A 10,677-nucleotide genomic window follows, 5' to 3' on the forward strand; every position below is an offset into this window, starting at 1 on the left:
TCTCTGGCTCCAGACTGACACATGACACATGCAGCACAGCATCAGAGAAAAGCAAATATGCACACCTCATGCTACTACATCCATGTTTCCTGCGTTATTATGATTCACTGCTGTAGTTTGAATATAAAATGCCTTCCCCAAAGGTTCACATGTTAAAGGCTTGGTCCCCAGCTGGTGATGTTATTGAAAGAGAGTTGGTTCATGAAGACTCTAACCTTATCAGTGAATTAACTCACTGATAACACAAACTGAACTCTTCATGCCTGTTAGTCCATCTCTTCTGCTTTCCAGTTGCCAGCAGCTCTGTCACCTCTCTACCAGGCTACTCTCTGATATTCTGCCTCAACTTGGGCCCAAAAATAATGGGGACTGAAGCCATGAGCTAATACATCCACTTCCCTTTAATTTTACAGGTATTCTTTCAGTATGGAGAGGCTAACATTTCACCAAACACATGCCTTCAAAGTGTTGCCTTCATGAGGTACAGCTGCCAGTCAGTAAGAGCAGGGACAGGGTGTGCAGGAGAGGTTTAACCTGCACCCCAGGCTGCTTGAGGACTCTGTGGAGACACTGTGGGGTGTTTCCAATGTCCCCAAAGCAGGTGTGGTGATGCAGATGAGGCAGGAAGCTCACCTCTTTGTCTTCTGTGAGCTTTGATAACAGGTACACCAGCGGGTCAAGGTTCCTTGTATTTTTAGACTTCAGTTCATCATATTTCTTTAAAAAGTCCTCAGGAGTACGAGAAAACTCTGCAATTTTAACCTCAAATCACAAGCAGAAGTAAATTAATGACAGTAACAAATCAAATATTTTTAAAAAAATCTTAAAAAAGAAACACAAATAAACCACAGCTGAATTAGGTGAGCTAAACAATCACATCTCTGAAACAAACAGATTAATGTCAATGGTCCACCAAATCCAGCCACCCTTCTTTTATGGTTTCTCCTGTCTTCTGCTCCACGGCCTAGGAGCACTCACAACTCTTCTTCAAGCTCATGCATTCTCTGACACTTGCTGCCTCTTGAACTTACTGTCTGTACCAATTTAGGGACGTTTCACTCAGCAATGTTTAACGATCGGGCAACAAACCAAATGAGTGTGCGTTTCCTGAGCCATGCTCTGCTCAATCCATCTGCCTGTACCGATGCCTTCATTACACTGGTTAAATAAGTGAAGCCTCACAAAGTCTACTTTATTTTAACTTTCAAAAGATTTACTTTATTATGCATCTGAATGTTTTGCTTACATGTACATCTCTGCACCATGTGCATGTAGTGTCCACAGAGTCAGAAAGGGCATTGAAGCCTCTGGAACTGGAGTTACAGATGGCTATGAGCCACCATGTGGGGAAATGGAAACTGAATCAGGTCCTCTGCAAGAGCTGCAAGTGTTCTTAACCACTGAGCCGGCTCTCTAGTGTCTATGTTTTTAGGTTTAAAAACATAGTAGATTTCAAATTCAAAAGTATCTTTTATTAAAGATGCATTATTGAATTATGAATTCTTTAAAAAAGAAATAATTGAGCCAGGTGTGGTGTGGTACACACCTTTAATCCCAGACAGATCTGAGTTCAAGGCCAGCCTGTTGTACTACCTACACAGTGAGTTTCAGATCAGCAAAGGCTACACAAAGAAAGAGATAAAAAGAAAAGACAAACAAATAAAAAAAAAACTGAAAGAAATTTCAACGTGATTAATACCAGTAGCTTTCCTTTTCCCACCCAGTAATTTTTACATATATTAAGTCTCCTCCTCAGAACAGAGGAGGGCTGTGTAAGTGAGAGTTCACTCTCTCTCTGGACACCCGCTAATTCATTTATATAACGGGATACAATAACAGGAGCTACTGTCAGGAACCTGAAGACCAGCAGAGCACAGTGAATGCCAGGTTCAAAGGAAGCATCCACCGGGTGCTGTTGGCCCAGTACTAGCCATGCTGTGGCTACCAGGGACAGCCCATCCCCATGGCCCTAGGCTGGGTGTCCACACCCGTGGCTGCACCTTCAGGCCCCCACTGCTGTGGTACTGTATCAGGAACAGGTACTCACCTTGGCACTGTGGGCAGAGACTGTGGTTGTAACATATGGTGTCCGGTTCTTCTGCAGCAGGTCAATGTAGACCTCAGCCCCGCCCCCACCATGGATGCGCAGCAGACTGAGCAGCTCATTGACATCACGGTGAATCCGAAATTCACTCATAGTTTATCTGAGACACCAACATAGCAATATTCTCCTGAAGGCAGAAAGAAAGCTGTTCATAAAATTGAAACCTAAACAAGATTGGCTACTTTGGCTTCCAAAATTAAAACCTAAAATGTCTTTTGACTGATTCAAGCTTTTGACAGTAAAATCATTGCCAAGATTATGTCAATCATGAGCTTCTCCCTGTTCCTAACAGTCGGATGTATCAAAATGCTACTGAGATCTGCCAGCCATTGTCACTGCATTCACCTGTGTCATGCCCCTATTGACAGAGCCTCCAGTTGTTTTCCAGCTCACACCACCATTAAAGGAGCCAGCTGTCCGGGGTAAATCACAGAAATGGGCCCCACAAGCCTGTTCTCGTTTCCTGGTCCAGCCATCCTCATGTGACCATGGGCCTGCCTGCAGGAGGCAGATCTGCTGTTTTGTCTCAGTTTTTCAGGCCCTGGCTGGGCAGACACAAAGATCCTGCCCTTTGAGGCGCTGGCACAGGCCTATGTTACTGTCTCTGCCCTGATGTATTAAAACTTCCCACTCATGAGGGCATACCCAGTTCTTAAACCCTAAACTGTAAGGTTTAAGTCTAGCATCCTTTTTTTGCACTCTAAAGCCTTCAATGTTTCCTTTTCTGGCCCAGTCCTGGCAACATACAAAGATATTTTAGGTAGGTAAGATTTCCACATATTCTAGCTTTCCTGATGTTCTAGGCCAGCAGTATTAGGGTAGAGACAATGGCCAAAGTGGTGGAGATCAAAGCGACTTTAGAGGCTGTAACCCCAGAACTTGAGAGGGGAGGCAGAAAGATCACAGTCAAAGCTAGTCTGAAATGCACAGCAAAAACTTGTCTCAAAATCAAACAGAACTGTATATCCGATGTCACAGCGCAACAGAGAAGACGGCATGTGAATTTCCACAGGTTAGGAAAGAGCTGGTGACTTCATCCCATCTATCCCATCATTCCAGGGGAAAGTAGCTGACCATGTGGAGACTGTTTATAATGTCCTAGTGGTAACAGATGTACCAATATCCTGGTACCAATAGCTGACAACATGGGGTCTTCCACTCTTCTACCGATGGCTGAGCTAGTCAGTATCAGAAGCACTAATAAAGAACATTAAGGAAAACAGACACTAGCTACAGATTCAAAATTAAGCCTAATAAACTTGATGATATTATAGGAACATGGTAATAAACTTTTATAGGATTCTTAATTTGAGATCCACAAACATTAGTGAAGTTATGCTTGGAGATGAGACTTTCCTATTCAGACCTGTGAATTTTCTGAGCATTCTTGTAAATTCTCAAAGGTGTTGTAACTCAGAAGTTAAGAACTGCAATGCTAACATCTCCAACTGAGACAAGCCTTGAGTTAAGCAGTGCCAAGGGCACTCAGCACACACTCCCACAGTATGCCAATGTACAAACAGTGCCATCTTGGATCTCTACCTTCAGAGTTTCACACTGTAAACCCGTGTAAAAGAAAGCAGTTTCTTAGTTCAACCTCCACCGATGGTCAAAATAGGTGTCTCCAAGAACTAAAACAAGATGTGACAAAATGCTAGCTAGCCTCTTGCATGTTTCTCACAAGAAGAGGGAGTAACAGAACTACCCAGAGTTGCTATGGAGATTAAATAAAACCAATGCTGCCTCAACATGTTTGCTGTTATCTGCAAACTGGTTATGCTTACTAAGTAACGTGGACATTGTTTGGTTTTAGAGAGATACTAAGACACTGGCAGTATTTTAAATGACAGGTCCCTTAGGGCTGGATACACAGTTCAGCAGTTAAGAGCATCTGGCTGCTCCTGCAGTGGACCTGGGTTCAGTTCCCAACTCCCACACGGTAGTTCAAAACCATCTGTAATTCTATTCCAGGAGGTCTGACACTGGCACTGCATGCACATGGTGCACAGATAAAAATGCAGACAAAACACCCATACATACGAAACTAAAAATAAAACGTTCAAGGAATATTTTTTTTAAATATTGGTAGGTCTCAAAAGAGTTGCTTTAAGCTACCCGGCAAGCAGAACACAAAACCCCAAACTTCCCCCACATATACTCTCTCCAAATTCAGCAGTACCATGTGGTTTCCCAGGCCTGAAGGCTGTCCTGCAACATGCTAGACGGCAACGAAGGTGAGCCGCCAACACACAGACCTGACCACATGGAAAGATCATCTACACAGATACTTGTTTAATATCCTATCCAAGTAAATGTGTAAATCCTCGGATATCCCCACTTTTATGTATTAATCTAAGGAGCCTGCCGTGCTTCCTGATTTATACGTAATTCCAGAAAAAATAAAGGCTTCTCTCATCTCTAAACAGTAGTTTCCTTTAAGGCTTTAGATATGCCCCAGGAGACATATCTAAACTCTTGGCAGTTAGTGGGCAAGGGACACAGATAGGAACATCAACAAAATTGACATCCTTACATACATGAAGACAAGGTCACAGTTGAAAGATACAACTGTAGAGAAGTCTGATTAACCCTTAACAGCCCACTGGACCATCTCACCCTCCTTGGTTCCTACCGCTCTCAGTCACCACACATGCACTGGACTGAACACAACTTACTTAGCAAAGTCTGGCGCAACCAATTATGAGCAAGGCAGGTGCATTCTTTCAGTGGACAATGACAAAAATGGACTTGGGGTGGAGGTAGAAGAGGCGAGAAAAGGGGAATCTCGAGCAGCGATTCTCAACCTGTGGGTCGAGACCCCACAATCCTTTCACAGGGGCCACAGATCAGACCTCCTGCGTACCAGATATTTATAACAGTAGCAAAAGTTACGAAGAGCAATGAAATAATTTTATGATTGGTGGGTTCGCCATAACACGAGGAACTGTATTAAAGAAGCCATAACACGAGGAACTGTATTAAAGGGTCGCAGGCATTAGGAAGATTGAGGACCACTAGAGGCTCCTGGATAATAGTACAAACCAGCCTGTCTGTGCTGGTCATTTTTTTTGTTTTGTTTTGTTTTTGTCAACTTGACACAAACCAAGACCTATCTAGGAAGACAAAATCTCAACTGAGGAACTGTCTCCACCAGACTGGCCTGTAAGCAAGCCTGTGGGGCATTTATTTCTTTGACTGACAGCTAATGATTAATGGGAGAGGGCCCAGATCACTGTGGGTGGTGCCGCCTTTAGAGCAAATGGTCCTGAAGTGTACGTGAAAGCAGGCTGGCAGAGGCAGGCGAACCTCTCTGAGTTCAAGACCAATTTGATCTACAAAGTGATTTCCAAGACAACCAGGGTGTTACACAGAGAAACCCTGTGTAACCAAACCAAAAATCAAGAGAGAGAGGGAAGGAGAGAGGGAGGGAAGGAGAGAGAGAAGGTAGGCAGGCAGGCGGGTTGAGAAAGCTAGGAGCTTTTAAGCTTCTTTATCTTCTTCCACGATAATACCTTCTTACAGGTAAGCCCTGCTCGGCCGTATTTTAGGAAAGGAGGAAAGTTAAAGCCCCGAACGTGTCAGCTGCACATCTCAATCGCCTTCTTATTTAGGTTAGGGTTTCTTCCCTCGTAGTCTCTACTGAAGGGGGGCGGGGGGCTGACTCCTTCACTCCAGAAGACAGGCAAGTCAGTTCCGCAGTCACCACGGGGCTCTCAGGAGAGAGGGGTCACATTAAATCGTGAACTTCCCACGGCCGCTGCCTCCTCCAGCGGGACGCCTGGAGGGGACAGAAACAGCCAGAGACTGTCGCACCGTGGAGCTGTGGGGCAGGCCCGGGCAAGCAGTAGGAACTGTCGGCGGCGGACGCCCAAGAGAATCAGACTCTTACCACTGCAGGCTAGTCCGGTTCGCGTACCGGGTCCCGGCGTGCGACTCCAGCCCCGCCCCGACCGGTTCCCGCCACAACCCAGACCCAGTCCTCACTCACCTCCCCGCGCCGCGTCCCGCCCCGCAGGGTCGCCACAGGAACTTAATAAACGTCACGTCCGTTCCCGCCCCGCCGACGGTGGCCGAAGGGCTGCGGCAACCGTGGAGATGTTGCTTCCCCCTTCGCTATATTCCCGCCTAGCCGGGGCGCCCGGGGCGGCCGAGCCGCTGCCGGTGGAGCGGAACCCTGCAGCTGGGGCGGCGCCCTTCCGGTTCACACCGCGCCCCGTGCACTTCCCGCGGGATCACGAATTCTTTGAGGTGCGTGAAAACCTGGGCGGAAGGTTTCCTGAGCCCCCGACACACAGGGCGGGGCCGAAGGGGCAGGACTGTGGCTGTGGGCGGGGCTGTTCTGGGCGGAGCTTGTCTGTGTGGGTGGGACCTGTGGGCAGGTCTTAGGGGCTGGATACAACTCTATAGGTTGGGGCGTGGTTCAAAGCTGCAGGGCGGGGCTTCGGGGCCCAGGTCCACCCATGGCTTTTGGCGCCTGTCTTCTGTAGGATGGGGACGTGCAGCGGCACCTCTACTTGCAGGACATGCTCACGCAAGTGTCCGAGACGCCGGAGAAGTCCATGTGAGCAGCTTGGCTTCGAGGCCTTTCTCTGCTTGCTAGTGCTACCCTGGTTCCTCCTCTCCCGTCCGCACACAGGCTAGGAATCGGACCCCTCCCAGCTCACACCCTGAGTACTATTGGCTTAGCGCCACCCTGCCCACACTCACGCATGGCTTGGCTGGGTCGTCCCTCCCCTAGTCTATTAGTAAGGCTTGGGGTGGCACAGGAAGCTCAAATCCCCCTGGAATTCCTGCCTGGGGTGGGGGCATCCTTCCAAGTGACATGCCTCCTTTCCCAGGGTGCCCGAGTTCACCTGTCAGGTGGCTGGCTGCTGCCAAGTGTTCGCTGCGCTAGAGGACTACCAACACCACTATCACATGCTACATGGAAACACCTGCTCCCTCTGCAGCCGGGCCTTCCCCTCTGGGCATTTGTTGGATGTCCACATCCTGGAATGGCACGACTCTCTGTTCCAGATCCTGGCCCAGAGGCAAGACATGGTGGGTGTTGGCTACACTCAGCGTGGCTACAGTGGTTCCTGGGATTGGAACCATTGTAGCAGGGTGAGAGTGGAAGTGCCACCTTGTCTTTTGTAGTACCAGTGCTTGGTGGAAGGCTGCCCAGAGAAGTTCAAGACCAGCCAAGACCGGAAGGATCACATGGTGAGGCTCCACTTGTACCCTGCGGATTTCCGATTTGATAAGCCCAAGACAAACAGAGGGTACGTGAGGGAACCAGTTGTGACTGTCCCCAGTCTTGAGCCAGGGAACAGACACTGTAGTTAAATTTGACTTCGTTTTCATACACAGGTATCTGGAACTCTGAGCGCAGTGAGTTAGTATGCTTGGGTTATATGTCAATGGAGACAGGAGGGCAATTCCTGGCTGGGAGCAGAGGGAGTGGTACTAGCGGGTGCTTGTACTGGTCTGTGCCCTGCGTGCCCCTCTGAATCTACCAACAAGGGCATTTGGGGACTGTCCCAGTGCATGCACCTTTCACACTTCTCCCATGGAACTCCTAGTTTTGTTTTGTTTTCATTTTTTTTTTTCTCTCTGCTGACTTTTAAAAACTTATCCACAAAGCTGTCTGTTACCATGACTGTTTACACTGCTCTGGGGAAAGTTAACTCCCGGAATAACTCTTAGTGTAATGCTTCTTTGCTTCCTCTAAAAAAATGATTCTTTTTGAGTCAGGTGGTGGTGGTGCACGCCTTGAATCCTAGCACTCTGTCTAGGATCTCTGTGAGTTCAAGGCCAGCTTGGTCTAGCTAGTTCCTGACAGGCTCCAAAGCTACAGAGAAACCCTATAAGGCGGAGTGGGGGTGGGAGGACCCTTTCAGTGAACTCTCATCATTACATAGCTTGGGCATGGGGAGACAGCTCATTCGGTGAAGTGCGTAAGCTTGAGGTTCTTTCCCTGTCACCTAAAAAAAGCCAAGCATGGTGGTGTACACATATAATGCTAGCACCAGGGAAGTGGAGACAGAGGTCTCTGGGGTTAGGCCAGCTAGCCTAGCCTAATCCGTGAGCTCCAGGTCCCAGTGAGAAACCCTGGTCTCAAAAAAAATAAGGTAAACGGCTGCTGAGGAATGACACCCGAGGTTGGCCTCTGTCCTACACACACACACGCATGCACCACACACATGGGTATACACACATAAGCACACATAATAAATAAATAAAAACTTCGTGAGTTGAAGTCTGTTTTGTTCAAATAGCGTACCTTTCTGTGTAAAATAACTTGAGAGCCTATTGCCTTGTGGAATGCCCCATGCGAATCTGAGACCTCATCATTCCTCTGCGTCTGTGGTGCTGGATTAGCTTGTGGATAGCAGGGGCAAGAATCCACGTTATCGAGTTCATTTAGTAACTCTCTTCCTTGTGGAAAGACACCTGGGAACTGGGAATACAGCTCAGTAGTAGAGTTCTGTCCACAATACCCATATCAGATGGCTCGCAACTGCTTGTAATTTCAGCTCCAAGGGATCCAGTGCCCTCTTCTGGCCCCTAGACATCCACACATATGTTGCACTGAAGAGAAAAATACAAAAATAAAAAAATCTTAAAGTTACTAGTAGGGACTGAGCATGGTGGTTCATGTCTCTAATCCCAGAACTTGGGAAGCAGAGGCAGGCAGATCTGTGCATTTGAGGGCAGCCTGGTCTGCATAACAAGTTCCTGGTCAGCTGTCTTTTTTTCTTTTCTTTTGGGTCTGGGTGAGGCAGGTGTCTCACTATGTATACGCTGTAGCTCTGGCTCACCCGGAACTCACTTTGTAGACCTGAGTAGCCTCTAGAGCTCACAAAGATTACCCATCTCTGTCCCTTCCCAGTGCTGGGATTAAAGAATACACTACTGCACCTGGCCCCAGCTGTCTTTAAAAAGGGGAGGGATGAAGAATCATTATTTTTAAATTTATAAATTATCAGACTTCGTTATATGAATGCATGACCAGTGATGATGCCATAAAACATTCTTTTTCCAATAATTTGAAAATTTAATTGTAATCTTAGAATGTGCCAAAATAGTTTACAAAAAGAATCGCAGGGGAAATAATAAATAGTGTCTTCCTTGCAACTTTAGTACTAGGGAACCAGGTACAGATGCTGCTCACTGCTTTTCCTCTACAGCCCAGCCATGCCAGCTGCAGCAGAGCCACCAGCCAGAGCCCTGAAAGATGACAGTGACGCCATGGAAATCTCCTCTGAACCTGCTGCCCCACCTCCCTGCAGGCGGACCTACAGTCACAGGTCAGTGTGTACATCCTTCTGTGTGTGTTAATGACCCTAGACTTGAGAGTGGGTGACGCTGGGCAGAAAGATGGGCTTCATGGCAGGTGACAACCTGAAGTTTCTAGTTACCCTCCTTTGGACCCTGGAGCCCCACATGCAGGCACCCCTCCACCCCCCATCCCCATCCTTTCACTGTCGTCTCTGCTTCTCCCGTGTTTGCCTGGCAGACTGTCTGTCACAGATTACACTCACATAAACTTCAACTATTATTTTGGGAAGTTTTTGAACAGTAGGGGGTGGCGGGGTGGCCCCAGAAACCAAACTGGTGGAAGATGGACATGTGTGTCCCTCAGTTGCCTCCCAGCAGCCATCTTCTATAGTTGTTTGGGCCTTGGCCTGTGAGTACCCTGCCTGCCCGTGGTGATTGGGTTTCAGAAATGGAGATAACAGGAAACCAATGCCATAGGGGCCTCAGCGGGAGCCGACCTTGCTGGCTACGTTCTTCTAAGCAAATGCACATTGGTACCAAGAAGATATCCCACAGGAAGCAAGCCTGAGACCAGGGGCTGATCCTAGGGCCCAAGAGGACAGACTCCATTTCCTGAGTGTTCACAGAGCAAAAGGAGAACATTCCAGAATACAAATGTGAAGGAAGTACAGAGAAACTGTGTGTTGTTAGAGATGATGCCTTTGTTTGATATGACCGTTTTTCTCTTTCAGAATACCCTCCACTGTCTGTTTTGGCCAGGGTGCAGCCAGAGGATTTAAAAGCACTAAAAAAAGAAACAAACAGCACTGATGGATCCTGGCAAGAAAAGCCAGACAGACTTTCAGGGAGTGGTGTGCCAGGGCCTTTCTCTTGCTTCTGGATAGCTGCCCTGAGCTGGACCCTTGCCACCTCCTTATTTTCTTACGTGATCACATGAAGCAGCCAGTGTGTCGAAACCCAGAATCTGCAGATTCTAGAAATAACCAGGACACACTGAAGGAATGAGATGGAGAAACCACCTACCTGCTTCGTGGGGGCTACTCGAAGAATGTCACTATTAAACATACAAAATAAAATTTTTCACTGTTCATCTCTGTTCTTCCTGTGTTCTTGAGCCAGACAGAAAAGGGAATTATTGTGAGCCATGATTATTCCGCTTTCAACACAAAGTTTTAGAGATATTCATACAGAGCCTGCATCCCACAGAAGCTATGAAGGAGGGGTCCAGCACAGCCACAGGGGAATCCAGGATCCTTATGCTCTAAGAGACATTCTTGTTGTTCCTTGTGCCCTGCTCAGCCAGTTAAACCCTA

The 10,677-nt window shown here is 47.5% G+C and overlaps 2 protein-coding genes across 5 annotated transcripts in view; one reads left to right on the top strand and one right to left on the bottom strand.

Moving 5' to 3' along the window:
• The window catches only part of Tubgcp2 (tubulin gamma complex component 2), a 24,055-nt gene extending 17,817 nt beyond the window's left edge, over nt 1-6,238 (bottom strand). The window contains exons 1-3 of one of the 3 annotated variants that reach the window (XM_050136780.1): nt 6,093-6,238; nt 2,048-2,231; nt 634-762 (exon numbers count right to left, since the gene is read on the bottom strand). In XM_050136780.1, the coding sequence (XP_049992737.1) occupies nt 634-762; nt 2,048-2,197 (279 nt within the window). In that variant the 5' untranslated portion in view covers nt 2,198-2,231; nt 6,093-6,238. The other 2 variants (XM_050136781.1, XM_050136779.1) reach the window with 2 other exon arrangements.
• Znf511 (zinc finger protein 511) lies at nt 6,200-10,452 on the top strand. 2 transcript variants are annotated; one of them, XM_050136788.1, is made up of 6 exons: nt 6,200-6,352; nt 6,592-6,665; nt 6,943-7,144; nt 7,241-7,365; nt 9,274-9,393; nt 10,096-10,452. In XM_050136788.1, the coding sequence occupies exons 1-6, from the start codon at nt 6,200-6,202 to the stop codon at nt 10,172-10,174; spliced, it is 753 nt and encodes a 250-aa protein (XP_049992745.1). In that variant the 3' UTR covers nt 10,175-10,452. The 2 variants fall into 2 exon arrangements, with proteins under 2 accessions (XP_049992745.1, XP_049992746.1); XM_050136789.1 differs by having other exon boundaries at nt 6,943-7,134; nt 7,241-7,306.
• Nucleotides 10,453-10,677: the final 225 nt, after the last annotated feature.

Source organism: Alexandromys fortis, unplaced genomic scaffold (assembly GCF_014885135.2).
Source record: "Alexandromys fortis isolate MF-2015 unplaced genomic scaffold, M_Fortis_MF-2015_v1.1 scaffold_3, whole genome shotgun sequence".
Classification (NCBI taxonomy): Eukaryota; Metazoa; Chordata; class Mammalia; order Rodentia; family Cricetidae; genus Alexandromys; species Alexandromys fortis.

Excerpts from the sequence above, each read along its gene's own strand:
- Znf511 (XM_050136788.1), top strand. The coding sequence starts at position 6,200 with ATGTTGCTTCCCCCTTCGCTATATTCCCGCCTAGCCGGGGCGCCCGGG. Across the intron at positions 7,145-7,240 it reads TGGCCCAGAGGCAAGACATG|TACCAGTGCTTGGTGGAAGG; the intron begins GTGGGTGTTGGC and ends TGTCTTTTGTAG. Across the intron at positions 9,394-10,095 it reads AGGCGGACCTACAGTCACAG|AATACCCTCCACTGTCTGTT; the intron begins GTCAGTGTGTAC and ends TTTCTCTTTCAG.